The sequence below is a fragment of the Periplaneta americana genome, chromosome 10 (genome assembly GCF_040183065.1).
Source record: "Periplaneta americana isolate PAMFEO1 chromosome 10, P.americana_PAMFEO1_priV1, whole genome shotgun sequence".
Lineage (NCBI taxonomy): Eukaryota > Metazoa > Arthropoda > Insecta > Blattodea > Blattidae > Periplaneta > Periplaneta americana.
Window position 1 is genome coordinate 949,598 of NC_091126.1, and position 20,716 is coordinate 970,313.

At 36.2% G+C, this 20,716-nt stretch overlaps 1 protein-coding gene across 6 annotated transcripts in view; it reads right to left on the reverse strand.

The window, feature by feature from the left end:
• LOC138707365 (sodium-coupled neutral amino acid transporter 9 homolog) overlaps positions 1-20,716 on the reverse strand; it is a 135,732-nt gene that overhangs the window by 43,619 nt on the left and 71,397 nt on the right. For 4 of the 6 annotated variants that reach the window (XM_069836663.1, XM_069836661.1, XM_069836662.1 and 1 more), the window contains 3 exons: positions 3,130-3,287; positions 2,558-2,740; positions 2,087-2,146 (listed from right to left, as the gene is read on the reverse strand). In XM_069836663.1, the coding sequence (XP_069692764.1) occupies positions 2,087-2,146; positions 2,558-2,740; positions 3,130-3,287 (401 nt within the window). The remainder of the gene's footprint in view (positions 1-2,086; positions 2,147-2,557; positions 2,741-3,129; positions 3,288-20,716) is intronic. The other 2 variants (XM_069836659.1, XM_069836660.1) reach the window with 2 other exon arrangements.

Genomic DNA, 20,716 nt, shown 5'->3' on the forward strand with positions numbered 1-20,716 from the left:
GTGCCGCACCACGTGTAAGTTCATTCTTAGTTACTCTGTAATGGTGGTACAGAAATCTGATTTTTATTTTCACATAATGAGTTGAATACTTCAGTTTTCATGTGGTATATAACAACAATAAAATTTTCTTGTATGTTGCTAGGTACAAGGTGAAATAAAGTGCCGTCCTAAAAATAGGACGCCATGCAGTGTGCACTCCTGTAGTATTCTATAATATGTACAGTATATGGTTTCCATTACATTGTTTTATTTCCAGTCTAACCGTGAGTGAAATTCTGGGGTTAATGGAAAATCAAAATAATAATAATAATAATGAGAGTCTAATATATGGACCCCTCCAGAAGATTTCCATTATACAAATAAATACAGTGATAAATCGGACGACGAGCATGAGGCTTATTTGAATAATCTTGGTGGTAAAATGCTACTTAGTAAAGCGGAATTAAAAAAAAAAAATATATATATGTAATGATGATAATGAAGATGACATTGTTGATGAAAGTATGCCAGAGTCTTCTAACATAAAAGCTGCAACAAATGATTTTGAAAGTACATTAGACAAAAAATGGAGCTGAGGTTTCTCGCAAAAGTTATTGCCGTCCGAAAAGAAGGAAGCTAATATATGAACATTTCCAAGACAGGGAAGGTAATTCCAGGTAGAAGGCCATCATACTACTACAACTACAAGTACTATTATTACTACTATAACCACCAACGTACCGTGCCGTGGCATCGTAGTATAAGGCATCCTGCCTCGGACTCGCATTACGGAATGCACGCTGGTTCGAGTCCTCATGGGGGAAGAAATTTTCTCATGAAATTTCGGCCAGTGTATGGGACCGGTGCCCACCCAGCATCATCATGCATTTGTGGAGCTATGATAGGTAGCGAAAATCCGGTTTAGGAAACCAGCTATAACGGCTAGGGGGGAATCATCGTGCTAACTACACGATACCTCTATTCTGGTTGGAGGATAGTCCACCTCTGTTTCGGCATGTGGACGTGAGACCAGCAGCAGGCTGGTCGGTCTTGGCCCTTCATGGGCTGTAGAGCTACGAATTTTTTTACAATCACCACCATCAACACCAGCGCTAGCAGCAGCAATAGCAGCACCATCACTAGCAGCAACAGCAGTACCAGCGCTAGCACAGAAACAGCAGCACCAGCGTTTGCAGTACCGATATTAGCAACAGCGGCAACAACAGAGTGGTGGTCCATCTTCGCTTATTTTCTTGATGTTGCCGTAGTAAATGCTTTGTTTCTGTACAGAAAAATGAAGCCTCAAAACTCTTCAGAACCGCTCCTCAACTTTTGCCGTCTCCTGGCTTTTACAGTACTGAAAAGACATGGGGTGAGTTCCCACTAAGGAAAAATTGTTCCCATTCCATCAGGAGACATAAGATTTGATGGTCAACACCACTGACCAGTTGAAAATGAAACTCAGCGAAGGTGTGCTAATTGTACAGGGAAAGCAAAGTTCATCTGCAGCAAGTGTCAAATTGGACTCCACCCTAAATATTTCTACCCTTACCACACAAAACAGTGTTGTGCAATGCGCAGGCTTGTGTGAGGAGGGCAGTTGAACGACTGATTCTAATATGTGTATATGTATTTGCTACATAATAAATACATAAATACTATTTGAACTAAGAGAGGGGTTATTCTATTCAGCTACTGTGTCACTGACCACTATGCATAGCGTCCTATTTATGGGACGGTCTTTAATTTTTATCCCAGAAAGTAAATAAAGATAAAAATGGTAAGAAAGCATTCTTAAGTCACCAACTAGCAAACCTAAACTCAGAAACGCATTTTTCAAGTCATTAATAACTTTATGCAGTAATGGGTTAAATTGTGGTTTTCTGTTAACGAACAGTGACGTATATTATGCAAATCAAGCTTTCAGGTATAACTCCATGTGAAGTTGATTTGATACACGCAGTGTCATTTCAGGTGTCAGTAAAACACCTTTCACAAGTTCACTTGTTGCAACGTTTAAAATGGCTGACGTAATATTGTTGAAGCACTGATTCAGTAGACAACTAGTGGGTTATTATTTTGTTCTAAAGTCTCTGAGATAACTCACCAGAAGGCGGGGCCTCAGAACCGTTTTGTGGGCTGAAATCTGCAGTGTCTGTTACAGTCTCTGTAAGACAATAATAACATAACATGTTTAATACATTGCTGTATTCTTTCAAAGTGAAAGTATTGCCAGACAAGAGCATGCCATCATGTGTGTTCGTGTATTATGTCAGAGAAACTCTAGGAGGAGGAGAGCTTTACACGAGGGAGTGAAGTCCTATCGAAGCTATATTTTCAATGAATTTTCTGAATTTGTCACTCCTGTTGTATATTTCTGAATTTTATATTGCACAGACTTTTGATTTAACTGTCCTTCCTCATTCCTGTACCCCTTTGTGATTCCCCTATGACCTTGTGAACTTCTTTTTATTTCATCCTTTCAAAGTCTAAAGCCTAACTACGAGTTAGAACAACATTAAATTTATCCTTATAAAGCTGGATTAATAACTTGTTAATTTTATAATACATGGTTTACCATGTTGTACTTTACCATATATGTAGTCTACAGAATGGTACAAGAAGTTACTCATGAGGACCCAATACACTATTACAGCTCCAAGCAGTACTAACAGTGAGAAAAGCTTGGCAATATATCCAGCCCACTTTCCGAGCAACTGTGTTGCCAATTCTGCAACCTCTCCATCAGGGTTTCCTTCCCCTGGAAAAAAAAATCACATGATAATTAAGGAGATAGACTGTGAAAGGTAGAAAATAGCAAGAGTTGTGATTACTTCTTTTTTTCTAGATCATTGATTCAGCTATTGAAATAATTTTCACCATTTCAGATATTTTGGTGTTGAACATTGCCACATCACAGGAATAATTTCCAATGTTTGTCTTTCCCAGAAAGTGAAACCAATAAAAAAAATAATTATAAAATGTTTGGTCATCAAAAGTAGTACAATTTCATAAATTCGCATTTTTAAAACAGAACAGGTCTAACTATTAAATTAATGCCAAACTAGAAATAATTCTCTATGTAAGAACTAGGAATATGTGTACCATCTCTCATGGTGAAGCAAACCCAAATATCATAATGAAGCCTACCATGATGCATTTGAACCTGAAGAATCTTGTGAGCTGTGTAAAGGCACAACCCGCCCATAGCAACAATAGTGATGATGCCCATTAGCAAGCCAGCATTTTGCATGCCCCATGGCATTGTTAAGAGAGATGAGCCCATAATGGTGTTCCACACAGCAAAACTATAAAAAAAAAAAAAAAAAAAAAGTGAAATCAGTCATCAGATTAAATTTCAGATTTGCGCAACTAGCAATAAATTCTTTGTTGTATCAAGTCGAATGTATTCTTTGACAAAACAACGCATTATATCTGAGTCACTGCGTCAGTAATGGATATAAAATCAATCCTTCTTAACAATCCATTCTAATTTTGGTTGGTTATGTAGTGCAACCATCGAATTTATTGATTTCCAGGTATTTTTTTGCTTTTAGAAGATAACCACCACTGATATACAGATAATTTATGTGCCAACCTTAGTTGAACCTAATGAATATTTTTCAAATTCCTGTTGTGATTTTGGTTGCATTAAATTGATCAGATTAATGCTGTGTTGAACATACAGGCTTACTTTTAAATCATAGTAAAGATATATTTGATAATTAGTTAGTTATGGTAAAAATACTTTGTGCGAGATCGTGCGTATTTGCTTGCTTTCCGCACAAAACCAATACACGGTAAGTGTGAAATACCATATTCAGTATTCCCAACGTAACACACATAACAATTTCCCTCTTCTTACCGCTTAAGCGCCATATTCATTTTACTGCTTTAGGCTTTTAACATATTATTTTCAGAGACGTTTAACATAGTAATAATTATAAATTGGAAACTTACCACTGCAATTTCACCTAAATTGCACTGTTAATTATTGTTTTTAAATATTTGCAAAAATTAAGTAAACTCTACAACACCACAAAAGTTACTGCATTTGTAATGCAAGTAACATTAAGGAAGCCGTGAAAAAATCAACAAGATTCTAGATGCCGATGTTATTACTGCAATATGTTATATAACTAATATTGTTAAAATATTAAAATGAAAAATAAATCATTACATAAACTTACCGTTTGTTTTAAGTTCGCATTTATAGACTGGGGGAAAAAAAAAGACAGACGTATATCACGGCCTGCTGGAATATAGTAAACACAGAAAACATTTTATAGCAACAATGTTGAAGATAGATATTTTAGTTTTTAAAAGTTGCCGTCATTGAACAGAAACCAAGATGGAGATTTCATTGCAACTAATTAGAAATTCCTCTTTCAGATATGTAATAAACGATCTTCGCACAAAATAGTGTACGGTACACGAGCGGTATGTTTGTTTTCATGTTCTCGGAAATTAAAAAAGCTCAACTACGTTTCGCTTTTTCAATCTTTTCCTCGAATATGAAAACATCAACATACCGCTCTTGTAACGCATATTACTATTCCATTGTATTTCTTGGAACAGAAGTCGAAATGTAGAACCTTGGAAAGCTGGTATAAACTTGAATCTTATAAAAATGTAAAGTTTTGTCAAAATGTATAGGCCTAATAATAATAGTAATAATAATAATAATAATAATAATAACGTAATATTTCTCTAAATTATTATAATTACTGGGGTAACTATACTTACTTACTTACTTACTGGCTTTAAAGGAACCCGGAGGTTCATTGCCGCACTCACATAAGCCCGCCATTGATCCCTATCCTGAGCAAGATTAATCCAGTCTCTACCATTATATACCACCTCCCTCAAAGCCATTTTAATATTATCTTCCCATCTACGTCTCGGCCTCCCCAAAGGTCTTTTTCCCTCCGAACTTCCAACTAACACTCTATATGCATTTCTGTATTCGCCAGTGGCGTAGCATGAAATTTTGAGCAGGGGAAGCTAATTCAAGTTGTCTTTCATGCAATATGAGAAAACGTATTACAAAAATACAGTCTTAAAATAAATAGTAGTCAATGTCAAGTCAGCAGTCGAAGATTGGTTGGAATCTCGTAAGTAACACCAATAAGGCATGACCTCAAATGGTGCGTAGTAAAATATGATTTCACGGTTTACACATCAAATAGACACGTATAGTATAACACTAGCTGACTCCCTGTCATAGTTAGAGGAATCACAATATTAACGGTCAATGGATACAGTACGTAAGTATGCGTCTGTCTTTTGGTTGTGTCCTTCATTGACAGCAAGGGAGTCGGTCATTTGTTTTTTAGATCACACTTTTGTTCGTAAGTCAATCTTGATAATACAATTGTCCTAAAAAATTCAAGTAAATTGGTGTCAGGAACTGTTATGTCACTCATTATTTATTATGTCAGCCACAATGCACACTAACACTTCAACTGAACACAACTGACGAAAAGGGATAACTCGGAAACTACTTATTTTGAATGTTAAGGCTAGCTTCTTGCTACCCTTGCGACCAGGACAGTTAAGTTAGAAAGGGATGGAAAATCTGCGGGGTGGGTTACACAGAAGAATGAGTGTAAGAAACCAGTCTGCTTGGAAGCTGGTGTGTGCAGGCTTCTTGTTTACTGCTGCATCACAAATCATCCTGAGCTGCCGCATCACAATATTTAACGCGTAAATGTAAATTCTATTAAAATTAATAAATAATTTTGTCCATAGATTGCAGGTTTATTATGAAATTATTATTAACTGGGGAAGCTGAGCTTTTTGGCTTAAAATGACGCTACGCCACTGGTATTCGCCCATACGTGTTACATGCCCTGCCCATCTCAAACGTCTGAATTTAATGTTCCTAATTATGTCAGGTAAAGAATACAATGCGTGCAGCTCTGCGTTGTGTAAACTTTCTCCATTCTCCTGTAACCTCATCCCTCTAACGGTACGTTTTCCTCGGTGCGACTGTTGCGATGATCGTTCAACGATTATTGTTGAACGATAATCGTTGGTTACCATTTTGCTGCGATTTGCTCATTTTTCACTAGTCGTGTGTTTTATTCGCAATCGCATCGTTCTGGAGCAGCCGCGGCGAAAATGTGATCGTGCGCCTAGCCACTGTGTAACCTGCAACGTGCATAACACCTATGGAGGGAGGCGGACACCCGAAGGGGAAGTGAAGCAATTGTCTGACTTATTAACGGATTTTCATTTTCCTTAGTCAAGCACTCAAATATAATTTTATACAGTACAAGGCTACAAGCTGATGTTTAGTACGTGTAACGAAGAAAGAAATGAATAAGAAAACAGGCCACATTATCACAACCTAAAATTAACTATCTTCAGAATGTCTCCGCGACTAGAGTTTCAAAATCAGGAATTATGTCACTTACTGCCAGTCGTAGTTGATCACGAAGGTATTTGTCTGTCAGTCGTGATCTAAATTTGGTTTTTACTGTTTTCATTGTTGAAAATAATTTTTCACAAAGGTAAGTTATAGCGAACATGGTTTCAACAGAGCAAAAGAATGAACGAAGCTTCGGATATTTATATTTTTTTGGCAAAGATTTGAAACGTTTAACATTTTTCAAGTCCTTACATGTAACTTTTATTTAACGTTACGTTGTAAATCTATGAGTTTAAATTGGAGATCTAACCGTATTATTCGTACATCTGCTGAAAAATGATCGACGTACAGAGGTAATAATAATAATAATAATAATAATAATAATAATAATAATAATAATAATAATAATAATAATAACAACACTTAACCTTTTAATGTTTCATGAGTAACATGTAGTATAATGCCGTTTTATGTTACATAACCGTTTTCCTCGTAATACTTGTGAACAAATCATACATTTAATATTCTCATCATATTGGCAGCAAAAAATTCGTCCTCCCACCCTACTTTGAAACTTTCGTCTTTGTAGAGGTACATGGTTTCGAAAGAGTCATTGCGACGATACGCCACTCGCAGGTCAGAGACAAATGCAAATGGAACGGAGTTTGACTCCAGTGAGTGAGAGGGTGGGGGTTGGAAAAGGTAGAAATCAAGAGAAATGCATAGCTATCATTGCGAGCCACAATGTGCTCGTGAGTCACATTTTCGCCACGGCTGTTCTAAAGGAAGACTGTGTTTAGCAGAATAAGTTTAATAAGTAGACGTAAAAGATTACTTAAATGTCTTTGATTGAGGAGATGGAAGACGACGAAATATTTCTCCATACGCATGGGATGAAAAGAGCCAAAAAAACACCGTCTGCTTGAGCTCAATAGGTAATGAAGAGAGACTGTATCAAAATTTAAACAACTTAATTTTTCAACTTTATTGACAAACTCAGCCCATATATTGTCCTTGACCCTTTGTAGGACGCATGTGACAGCTGCCACAGTGACGGATGATTCGCCACTTCCTCGAGAAGAATTTCATCATCAGCGTCAGAAAACGAAGGAGCCATGATACACGTCTTTCTCACAATAAACGTTAGCGACTGACGATTATATTCAACCTTTCCCTGAACGACTATTCAAGACGTGCGATCGTCGTTAACGACTCCAGCGGCATCGCTCGGAGGAAAACAGCTCCATAGGAAATACAAAGAAATAGTTCTCAACGATTATCGTTGCGCGATCATCGCAATAGTCGTACCGAGGAAAACGTACCTTTAGCCCCAAATATTTTCCTAAGAACCTTATTCTCAAACACCCTTAATCTCTGTTCCTCTCTCAAAGTGAGAGTTCAAGTTTCGCAGCCATACAGAGCAACCGGTAATGTAACTGCTTTATAAATTCTAACTTTCAGAATTTTTGACAGCAGACTAGATGACAAAAGCTTCTCAACCGAATAATAACAGGCATTTCCCATATTTAAGTGTTCGCGTAGGCTTCCGCGGCTGGTGTACATGGTCTGTGGATAAGTTTCGGGGCTTCTACCGCGTTGTCTTGGTGTTGGTGGCTGACGTTTCGACCGCTGTGTTGTGGTCATCTTCAGAGCAGTTGGATAACGACCATATGAGGGCCAGTATTTAATATGAATACTCCCCTCCATACAGACCTCAACCGGATTGGACAACGAAGGACCAATCAGATGCCAGAAGGAGAACCTACGACCTATCACCGAAAGTACTTCCCCCAATCGAGACTACGATATATATATATATATATATATATATATATATATATATATATATATATATATATACACGAACTCGCAGACTATTTCCTTATCCACAGACCATTTCTCATATTTATTCTGCGTTTAATTTCGTCCTGAGTGTCATTTATATTCTGGGGTAACTATAGACCTACAAAATTACATTATTTATTGCAGCTTGGAAATAGAGACACAGTGAAAACCACGTACGTTTTATACAAGGTGGGGCGGTAATATCTTCCCCTTTTCAAACAAATAAAAACAAAAATATTAGAATCAGGTATGATATTGCGATACAGATACTTACGCAGCATGCTGATGGACTGCGCATGTGCACTGACCTATAGTTTGTTACTCACGAGATGAAGAGCAGGTCAGGCGGCAGAGAGAGGAATGTTACTGATATGAATACATTACATCAGCCGTGGCGAAAATGTAATCGTGCGCCGAGCCACTGTGTAATCTACAACGTGCATAGCACCTATGGAGGGAGGCGGACACCCGAAGGGGAAGTGAAGCAACTGTCTGACTTATTAACGGATTTTCATTTTCCTAACGTCAAGCACATAAATATAATTTTATACAGTATAAGGTTACGAACTGTTTAGTACGTGTAACGAAGAAAGAAATGAATAAGACAACATAGGACACATCACAACCTAACATTAACGATCTTCAGAATGTCACTGCGACAGAGTTTCAGAATCAGGAATTATGTCACTTACTGACAGTCGTAGTTGATCACGAAGGCATTTGTCTGTCAGTCGTGATCTAAATTTCGTTTTTACTGTTTTCATTGTTGAAAATAATTTTTCACAAACGTATGTAAGTTGCAGCGAACATGGCTTCAACGGAGCTTCGGATATTTATTTTTTGACAAAGATTTGAAAAGTTCAACATTTCTCAAGTCCTTACAATCATCTAGCTTTCTTCTAACATTACATTGTAAGTAAATCTGTGAGTTTAAATTGAAGATCTAACCGCATTATTCGTACATCTGCTGAAAAAGGATCGACGTACATAGGTAATATAATAATAATAATAATAATAATAATAATAATAATAATAATAATAATAATAATAATAATAACAACACTTAACCTTTTAATCTTTCATGAGTGACATGTACAGTAGTATAATGTCGTTTTATGTTATACAACCGTTTCCTCGTAATACTTGTGAACAAATCATACATTTAATATTCTCATCATATTGGCAGAAAAAAAGTGCGTCCTCCCATCCTACTTGAAACTTTCGTTTTTTAGAGAGAGACACTGCGACGATACGCCACTCGCAGGTCAGAGACAAATACAAATGGAACGGAGTTTGACTCCAGTGAGTGAGAGGGTGGGGGATAGGGGTGGTAGGAAGCAAGAGAAAAGCACAGCTATCATTGCGAGCCACAATATGCTCCCGAGTCGCATTTTCGCCACGGCTGCATTACATTATATGATACAGTAGCGATACTTCTCATTAAAAAATATACGGACTTACGAGTGTCCGGTGATTGCTCTTGTGCTTAGGAAATGAGAAGTTAAGCTATTAATTGCAATTCGTACTACATTAAGCAATTATGAATAGTTACTTTATTCAAATAATTTCCATAACCTTACGCATATTACGTATTACTAATGTTTGCGGCATGAGTAATAACCTGGCTACTGGAATGCTTATCATACATCATTACTGTGTTGTATACACTCGCAAGGTCATAATGCTTGAATTTAATTAAAATGCATATTTAAGCTAATTTTCGTTCATTAAGAAATGTGGTGATAGTCTTTTGTTTCCCTATTTCCTCGTTTGCGAAATATGACGACTTGAAAATCGATACTAATTATGCTGCTTCTTGCGCACACTCAGATCCTCTTAGTTCCGCGACACCGTATCACAGCTCTCGCATTAATGATTTAGGCTATTTTCTTTTTCTCTTAACTCACATTAATACAGTACTCTTGCTGCAATACAAATTCAATTTGAATTTAAAATATGAACTGTACACGGCAAAAAGGATGAATAGAGTTGCCGGAACATTCAGCGTCATAAGACGTTGTTGTATGAAGCTTAGAAGGCAGACCGGTACATAAACACAGAAACAAAGCGAATACAGTGTCATTCATTCTACGAGTATACCAGTGGCGTAGCGTCAATGTAAGCTAAAAAGCTTAGCTTCCCCAGTTAATAATAATTTAATAATAAACCTGCAGTTTATGGACAAAATTATTTATTAATTTTAATAGAATTTATATTTACGCGTTACATATTGTGATACGGCAGCTCAGGATGATTTGTGATGCAGCAGTAAACAAGAAGCCTCCACACACCAGCTTCCAAGCAGACTGGTTTTTTCTGTGTAATCCACCCTGCAGATATTCCATCCCTTTCTAACTAAACTATCCTAGTCGCAAGGCTCGCAAGAAGCTAGCTTTAACATTTAAAATAAGTAGTTTCCGAGTTATCCCTTTTCGTCAGTTGTGTTCAGTTGAAGTGTTAGTGTGCATTGTGGCTGATATAATAAATAATGAGCGAAATAACAGTTCCTGACACTAATTTACTTGAATTTTTTAGGACAATTGTATTATCAAGACTAACTTACGAACAAAAGTGTGACTTAAAAACAAATGACCTACTCCCTTGCTGTCAATGAAGGACACAACCAAAAGACAGACGAGTACTTACGCAATGATACTAATATTGTGATTTCTCTAAGTATACAGGGAGTGAGCTAATGTTATACGTATACGTGTCTATTTGTTAGAGATATGTGTAAACCGTGAAATCATATTTTACTACGTATCATTTGAGGTCATGCCTTATTGGTGTTACGATGTTCCAACCAATCTTCGACTGCTGACTTGAAATTGACTACTTTTTATTTTAAGGCTGTATTTTTGTAATACGTTTTCTCATATTGCATGAAAGACAACTTGAGTTACCTTCCCCTGCTCAAAATTTCATGCTACGAGACTGGAGTATACGAGTGTATGGTATACGTTCACGTGCAGGAAGAAAAGACACAAAATTATCAGAAAGTTTATTTTCAAGGCGTGGATATTCAAATAATGTTAAATCTTTAGTATTCATAAGACACATTTCATAATTATTTTTTTTGTGCTGAGAATGTCGAGAAGATGGCGGCCAACTGAGCGTTGGTAGAGCAGCTGACTACGGACTGGAAGGTCCGGGGTTCGATCCCGGGTGGTGACGGGACTTTTTCTCGTTGCCAAATTTTCAGAACGGCCCCGAGGTTCACTTAGCCTCCTATAAAATTGAGTATCGGGTCTTTCCCGGGGGTAAAAGGAGGTCAGAGCGTGGTGCCGACCACACCACCTCATTCTAGTGCCGAGGTCATGGAAAGCATGGGGCTCTACCTCCAAGTGTCTTCATGGCATGTGACGGGGGTACCATATATGTATATATATATATATATATATATATATATATATATATATATATTCTATCACATTTGACTGACCAGAATGCACTTAAGACTTGGGAACAGACAACATTGTGTTGATTATCTTGCCACTTGTACTTAAATTGTCCTTTTTCTTCTACAACATGATGTCTTTCTGGTTCTTCCATTTTGGTACTAACTGTTAGAAATAACACAACTTTAAGCAAGTACCTCTGTCTTTGACGGTCTTATTAATCAATTTTGTTTTAAATATTATCTACTTTTTTTTTTTTTTTTTTTTTTTGTAAAAGGCAAGGGTCCAAATAGACCTGGTTCTTACAAAACAATATCTTAAAGCTCAAATTGAGTGAAATACCAATTAACGGGAACTACAAAACATGAATGTAAAATTTTGCACTGAAATCTAACTTGCAATTTCCCTTATTGGTTTATACATTATAATTATAATATAATTAAAAATGTATAAAAGAGTCAGTACGAGGGCCGCGTGTTGGACACGCTGTTTTGTAATATGACGTTCCATATTCTGCCTGCCACTAGTGACAGTTTTCCAGGAGCACTACAATATCAAACGCAGCCATAACAAAAAAAACTAAGAAAATGAAATTCACCGACAACAATATACAACACGTGGTCGCGTTTAATTCATTGTCACGGCAGGACTGTTGCAAAGCTCTTCTTGTGTGTGACGGAAGCGCTAGTGACGGTGGCATCACGTGATGACACTACTGCGCCATTATAATATGCATTACGTGGTGATCTACATGCCAATTTTGTTTTGAGTTGTCACTGAGACATTTAATATCTGTTTATCATACAATTTATGTTCGTGTGTTTAAAACATTCTAAACATTATACATAACACTTTAATAAAATGTTAGAACGAAACATGTTCTATAATATAATTTTTTACTAAACTCAAAAGAACTATGTAATTGCAATGAACACTAGAAATAGTATGTATTTTTCACTAAATCTATAACTTAATATTACAAGGATTATATTGTTATGCGCGAATATAATTATTTCAATAATATTAGCTTGTGAGGACCAAGATTTATTACTTGAAGACGGATTATCACTAAATATTTTCTTCTGTAGGTATTGCATCGAACTTTTACTCTCCACATTTTTGCGCTGGATATTTTAAAATAATTTTCTGCATGCTCTTCTCATAAACTTCGGCACTGAAATGTTACGAACATTGTCTTGCTGAAAATGAAGATACTGAAACCGGCACTCATATACAAGGAGAGTAAAAATATTCTAAAATGTAATTAATTGAATCCTACTTTACCCTGTGAAAGAATATGTTATTAAAATTTCAAGTAATTTCTGAATCTGTCAAGGGTACTTGGATGTAGCTAACTGAACGTTAAATAGCTTGCAATAGAAATACTACTATTCACATATTGCTGTTACATAATAGTATAACAATTTATTATTTAATAGTGAAGTATAAAATTCTTACAGGTTTTATTCGTTGGAAACATAACCCATTTCATGTTAACTGTAGTCGTGTTGATTGCATCCCTTCTTTTGCATGCAGATGGCCATTTGGATAAAACTTTCCATTTTTCGGGAACCTGAAATATTTTATATCACTCTCTTTCGTTTTTCTATAGTGATTTTGGCAACCGTAAACGGTACAATGTGACATAGTGACATACAATACTGTGTATCAATACAATGCAATGTTAAGGTCTCACTTCGTAGGCCTAATGAATCAGCAAGAAATGCAAAACAAACGTCCGCCGCTTAAGTTACAGTCCAAATGACGTAATAGCTAGTGGAAAGAGATGAACATGCGCATAGGTTCATCTGTTTGTCTTCCTGCCATGGTCGTGATCCTTATTGCGGTGCTCATATTCGTTGTTGTCTTTGTCGTGCACATTATTGTGGTCCTTGTTGCCTTTCTCACAGTCTTCATCGTAGTCACTGTTATTGTTCTTCTAGTAATCCATGGTTATCAAACTCGTTACGACATTCAAATCGTAAATAACTACTAGAAGCTAGCTTCTTCTATAGATGTGCTAAATGTGTGATATTGCGTTACCGGTACCAGTTCACAAGAGAGACCTGCTTTCTACGGGTTTTTTATTTGGAACTTATAACCTTTTTTCATGTCCAGTCTTTAAATTTATCATCCGTGACAGGAATAAGCAGAGTTCGAATTGTTCATCACCTTCATCGCATCTTAAACATTTCCTTCTAAATTTTCGCCTTCTTCAGAATTGCGCAGCCCATAAATTGAACGGTATTAAGCTTAAGCTTGAGATTGGCTCCAAAAATATTCTATATATAGGAGTATAAACACTCAAAACTTCAGATATCCAACCAAATTTGAAAATAATGCAATAAAATTATTTTGATTCCAGAGTTCCTTATAATGTTTGAAGTAATATATAATTAAGTCCAACGCCATACATGGACAGGAAATCAAGTATGAAAAGAGGCGAAGTGGGTTTCTCCGTGGGTATCCCTGTATCAGTTTTTACATTACATAAGAATTCTTCTTTCGTATCGTGGCCTGAATATACTGTATTTTATCTGTTCTATTGTTAATTTTTGATTAATTTTAATGGTGCGCTGTCGGAGTATAGGAGAGAGAGATTATGAGGAAGTTGAACCGTCTCGCTGTCAGATGTCCGTAGCGCGGTCAGTTTCCATAGCAACCGTCTGGTTACTCGTCGAGGTGAATGACCCAGTGTTTTGTACTATTCTCTAAAATATAGAACGACTCTTCCCTAACGAAGCCGTTTGTTTAGAATTTTCCTGGAAAACGGTACAAACAGAAAGGGAAGAACTTATTGCTGTATAAATACGTAAAGATCTAATTACGAACCTAATGATAAAGTAGAAAACGTGAAATACCAACTGCACCGTAAGTTTCTGGCATTAAAATTTATACCATATTAATTACGTCACCATAAAGTTGATACAAACTGTATGGGGAAGAGGTCTGGAAGACTGTATGATAATGAAATTTATGAATGCAGACGTATAATACCATATAATGTTGTGACTAAGTTACTTGAAGGATTTTTAAATTCAAGTTTCGAGTATTTCGTTGTCAGTATCCATATGGATAATGCAAGTATGTGAAGGATGTGTTCAGTAGCAAAGCATGTATGCAGTGTATTTAAGTAAGATTCATGACAGTTTAGGAATATTACATACAGCGCTTCCATTCAGTGGCAGGAAAAAAAAAAAAAGTACTTAATATAGGCTAATCAAAATTAATTTTGTTTGTCATAACTAAATATTTCGCTCTGGAAGATACATATTCGTCAACTTGTCGACCTGGTTGGCGAGTTGGTGTAGCGCTGACCTTCTATGCCCAAGGTTGCGGGTTCGATCCCGGGCCAGGTCGATGGCATTTAAGTGTGCTTAAATGCGACAGGCTCATGCCAGTAGATTTACTGGCATGTAAAAGAACTCCTGCGGAACAGAATTCCGGCACATCCGGCGACGCTGATATAACCTCTGCAGTTGCGAGCGTCGTTAAATAAAACATAACATTATTCGTCAACTTTTTTTTCATTCGTATAAACAGAGATTTTCGATGTCAATTATTTAAAAAAAATAAACGTGGATTTATTTGCATCGAACAAGTAGGCCTACATAATCGAATTGTAGAAGATACTGAACTGAACTCTGTTCCTGAATAATTGTTAACATTGATAGTACATTTGTGTCCTATTTCTGAACGTGTTGCTTTTTGAGGATGGATAAACGAAGGCACAGAAATCAGTTATTTGTAATCGTCTCTAAAGTATTGTTTTTTTTTTACAAATATTCTGCGACTCTCAATTTCTGAAAAAGGGATGTGACTGAAAGATTATGATAAACTCGAAATCTATCCATTTCTCATCATCTCAATCTGAAACCTGTCAAATCAGATATAATTTTTAATGAATGGTTGGCACACTAGTAATTGAAAGTATTTTAAATGTCTCCTTTAATAATGCTAAACAAAAAGTTATGAATTTCGCTCAGATAGCGACACTGAAGCACACTGTGGGAACAGAGCTGCTGCAAATAATAATGAAAGTTCGTCTCGCAGGCTGTCATTGTTGGTCCTTCTATAGTAAGTAATTGTTCGACATTTCATCGTAGAATCACACGTCCTTACTTTCCCCACAGTCACCACATGGAGAGGGTTGACTTCACATTGCAGAGGATGATGTACGGCTAATGCCGAAGTGTTTAAATAATCTGAGTGGAAACTGGAGTACCCTGAAAATTTCTGGACTGAAACTTTTTTTTATTACAAAAATTCTTTTAGACTCGTTGGTATCTACATTCATATTTCCGATGTAGAAAACTGTTCTGCTGACTATCCGTAATACTGTTTTTTGTTCGTTTGTATTTGTCTCGGGGTTCATGAAAACGGGATTAGGACAGGCAGACAAAACGACACATGGTAACTGTATACATCTGTAAAAAAAAAAGTGGCTGCTCTCGTGAACAGCGAATATTTTCTAAGTCCAATTTGAATCACGGTGATGTTACACGATGCATGCGCCTGTAGAAGCAGTTTCGGAACTATGGAGTCATTCGAGATTTGCATCTCATAGAGCAGCGGTAGAGTGCTCGCTTAATGATTCGAAGGTTGTGACTTCGAGCCTTGTTCAAGTTATAATTTTATTTTATCGTTCTTTAGCAATATAAATAATATTCAAGTTATCATTTATATTCTGCTATAGTTCTTTAGCGATATAAATAATATTGAAGTTATCATTTATATTCTGTTATCGTTCTTTAGCGTAAATAATATTCAAGTCATCATTTATATTCTGCTATAGTTCTTTAGCGACATAAATAATATAAAAGTTATCATTAATATTCTCTTATCGGTTTTTAGCGTTATAAATAATATTCAAGTTATCATTTTATTTTGTTATCGTTCTTTAGCGATATAAATAATATTCAAGATATCATTTATATTCCTTTATCGTTCTTTAGCGTTATAAATAATATTCAAGTTATTTTATTTTGTTATCGTTCGATACCGATATAAATAATATTCAAGTTGTCATTTGTACTTTGTTATCATTCTTTAGCGCTATAATAATATTCAAGTTATCATTTGTATTCTGCTATCGTTTTTTAGCGTTATAAATAATATTGATGGTATCATTTCATTTTGTTATCGTTCTTTAGCGATATAAATAATATTCAAGTTATCATTTCATTTTGTTATCGTTCGAGAGCAATATAAATAATAATCAAGTTATAATTTTATTTTTTATCGTTCTTTAGCCATATAAATAACATTCAAGTTATCATTTATATTCTGTTATCGTACTTTAGCGATATAAATAATATAAATTTAATCTTAAATTTGGAACAATACAGTTGCATATTACTAGTATTTGTTTTTTCTTTTTATATTATTACATTGTACTATCCTGTAACACAATAAAATGAAAAGGAGTGAAGAGGATATGAACCTGAGACGTTGACATCTAAATTCCAACTTTCTTCCGACTGAGCTACGGGGGCAAAAGTAAATAAGCATACACGGAAAAATTGACTGAATCCCCCTCCAAGACGTCGTGATGATTTGTGGAAGCTCGTCCAGGTTGCCTGGGATGCCGTGGCTGGGAACTGTCGCTATTTGAAAAGACTAGTCGATTTCATGCCCACTCGACTGCAAGATGTGATCGAGATTGGAGGAAGATGGACTAAATATTGAATTGTGGCTTTTTGTTTTGTTTATTGTTCTTAACTTTTAATTGTTTGAATTTTCTAGGGCAGACACCAGTATGTTTGTTTTCTTTATGCCACGAAATGTATTTTTGTTAAGAATAAAATCTTTCTTTCCATTTGCAGCCATAATGTAATAATAAATAATTATAAAGTAACGGCATAATACATTCATGAACCTCATGTTAATTACTAAAACAGTCATAAAAGGAACAGGAGCAATTATATTTTCTCTCTCTCTTAAAAAAAACATAAAAAGCAGTAGGTTGTGTTCGAACGCACGACCTCACGAATACCAGCCCGAATCGGTACCGTTACGCTATAACAGTAGCACGAAGAACACTTTAATTATAACTGTAGATATCAGGTAAAGTTGTCCGACAACTTGTAACATCGCCTGTCTCCGAATTGTAGGAAAGATAGCCTACGCGAAAGGAACTTGGCTTCTAGAGAATGACCAATTTTTCTTTTGACACCTGCACAATTTGATATCTATAGAATTCAAAACTACAAAGGAAATTTTGCAGGATGTTTTTCGAATGGAGAATAACAGAATCCCTCTGCAAATAATGTATTACATACAATCCTACATGTTGGAGACATTCCGGAAGACCTATGAAAAGACCTTTAAGTTGAGGCCGGCATAGGTTTGTTTGGCCCTAGTTCGTAAGGGTTGCTGCTGCTAATGATAATGATGTTGATGATGTGTTTGAACGACTGCAAGGAGTATTAAGTCATGAGGATGCAACATCTGTACGAGTATAGCCTATCTAATTTGTGAATGACAGTTTGATTATGTCTTTGTTAACGACGATAACAAAATGGAATGTGACATGTCACGACGCGTTCTGTGGCATGAAATGCTTTATGACTTAGTATGCGATATTTTAAAGTGCAATTTTTGTATGCGTAGGAATGTACTGTCAGTGTAGACTTTTTGACTAGAACGATGCTGCGTCCCGCGCCGTGGCGTCGCGGTCTAAGGCATCCTGCCTAGGACTCGCGTTACGGAATGCGCGCTGGTTCGAGTCCTCATAGGGGAAGAAATTTTCTCATGAACTTTCGTCCAGTGTATGGGACCGGTGCCCACCCAGCATCGTGATGCACTTGGGGAGCTACGATAGGTAGCGAAATCCGGTTTCGAATGCCAGCTATACTACACTAACCACACGATACCTCCATTCTGGTTGGATGATCGTCCACCTCTGCTTCGACATGTGGGCGTGAGGCCAGTAGCCGGCTGTAGCGCCACGGAATTTAATTTAGAACGATGCTGCTCTTTGAAGTGTGCTTCGACGATATTTCTTATTGTCAGACATTTGAAGTGAATCTGCAACTCAAATATTGTATCCTCATTGCTGTCAGGCCTTTGTGTAAATATAGATCATATTAGGTACCTACTTCGAAAATATATTGATGACCTAGTGTTTTGGAAAATTATAATAGTACGATCAAACGGTTTGAAGTTTCATACTGATAGAGGGAGAAAGGGATGTCGAATGTCAGTATTTGTGATAGTAATGACAATGTGAAGTGCAGCACTAATAGAATTGCTTGAGGAAGTAGAAGCTGCGGGACAATGTTAGGCGTCGTGAGTATAGGTTAGATCAGTGGTTCATATTCAAGCCCGTACGGGCCAGTGCGCGCTGGATACTTTTCTTCCCCTACTACAATGCATCGATATCGGTAGCGGTGCAAAGGTTGTCCATGCATAGTCTAAGTAGAGCAACGATGTATAGAACAAGGAGATATGCAGCTCTTAATATGTGAAAAACATTACATTGTTAATAAAAGCACCATTCAGAGTTAAGTGTAAATAATTTAATTCAAATATTAGAGCTCTTCTGTCACTCCCATGCCTTTAGAGCTGCAGCGAAAATTAGCCTATTATGATTTTGAGCAGCACAGATGTATCGGTATCGGTAGGTTTTCATGAACCTAACGAAGCCAGTATTGAGAACTAAGCTATTCGATGATGGCTAGCTCTCTATTCTGAGATTTTCTTCTTTGAAATAATATTTTATGAGACGTAATAAGGCTGGTGGGAGGCGGAAATCGAATAAGAAATTCTGGCTAATTTTCATCTTAAAAGGTTTATTTTCGCATAACGGCATTGATATTAAAATGATGCGACACTCCAACAGTTTTGGACGTTGCTTACATGGACACAGTTATTGTTAAGTTATTCGTTCCATATTGTAATGTACAACTAATTTTTTAGTTAAAAATCGTACATATAATATCTGTTATGAAATAATTTTATTGCATTTATTAAAAATCCGTAAAGAAAAATGTAAAGAGTTACTGCATCTCTCCTTCATAATGATAATTTTTTCACCCTTGTCTTTTCGTTGCTGCCATCTGTGTAGCAATATAGCAACCAGGTAGCACGCGAAGAAATCGAAGGTGGTTCACACGCTACTTGTTTATACATTCTTGGGTTAGAGCATTACTTAGTCTCTCGTGACCTCACTGTAGGCCTAGTGGATATCCGCCGGTTAGGTTGGTCGAGAGTCTAGCCGGCCAAAAATCATTTCTCGAAAACTAATAGCTCAGTTTTCATAACATTTGGTATGTACCATCAATTATTGAAGCGAATAAGTTTTTAATAATGAAAATGAAAATAGCTACTAATTTTACAAAATAAAATAAAATAAAATCAGCAATATTGTAAAAAAAATGTTCATAATGTGGAATGCGCTCAAAATTGAAACGATGATACGAAGAAATATTGATACATATCATACTCGTTCAGAAGTCAGATGCATCTGGCTAGGAGAGTAACTGCAGCACTTCTCTTGAAATCGATCGCGATTTTCTCTCCTTAATATCTTAAGCTGGTGATGTAAAGGTCCAAAGAAATAAGTAGCCTGAGCATAAGATCGGTATTGTTTTTCTTGATGCTTTTCTTGTGAAGACTTCTCTGAAAAGTCTGTTATCTTGTTCCTCAGATAGTTTACCAGTAGGTATGATAGTGTCCTGTGACCTGTCCATGAGCAAGAGTTTGTGAATGTTTGTAGGCGTATAACATAATTCCCTTGTCTCCCTCGCATACATGCCAAATTCTCGTTTATCAATATTGCAAACCCACAAATAAAAGTTTCTAATATTATATATATATATATATATATATATATATATATATATATATATATATATATATATATACGACTTATGAGATTTCTATCTATTCCCGTAACATATGCAGAAGTGGAAACATCCCTGAAAAATCTTCTTGCTCATTTTCATCGTTTTTATTGCGATTGCTTTGTTTTGTCATGTTAACAAGTAAGTCCCTTTTCCTGACTGAACCTATCCTATCTCTAATGTTTCGCACATAATAATATGGTGGATATAAATGAACTGTTAGAAGATTTTGCATTTCCCTTAATTCTTTGTATTGATTAGAGGTCAACACTAAA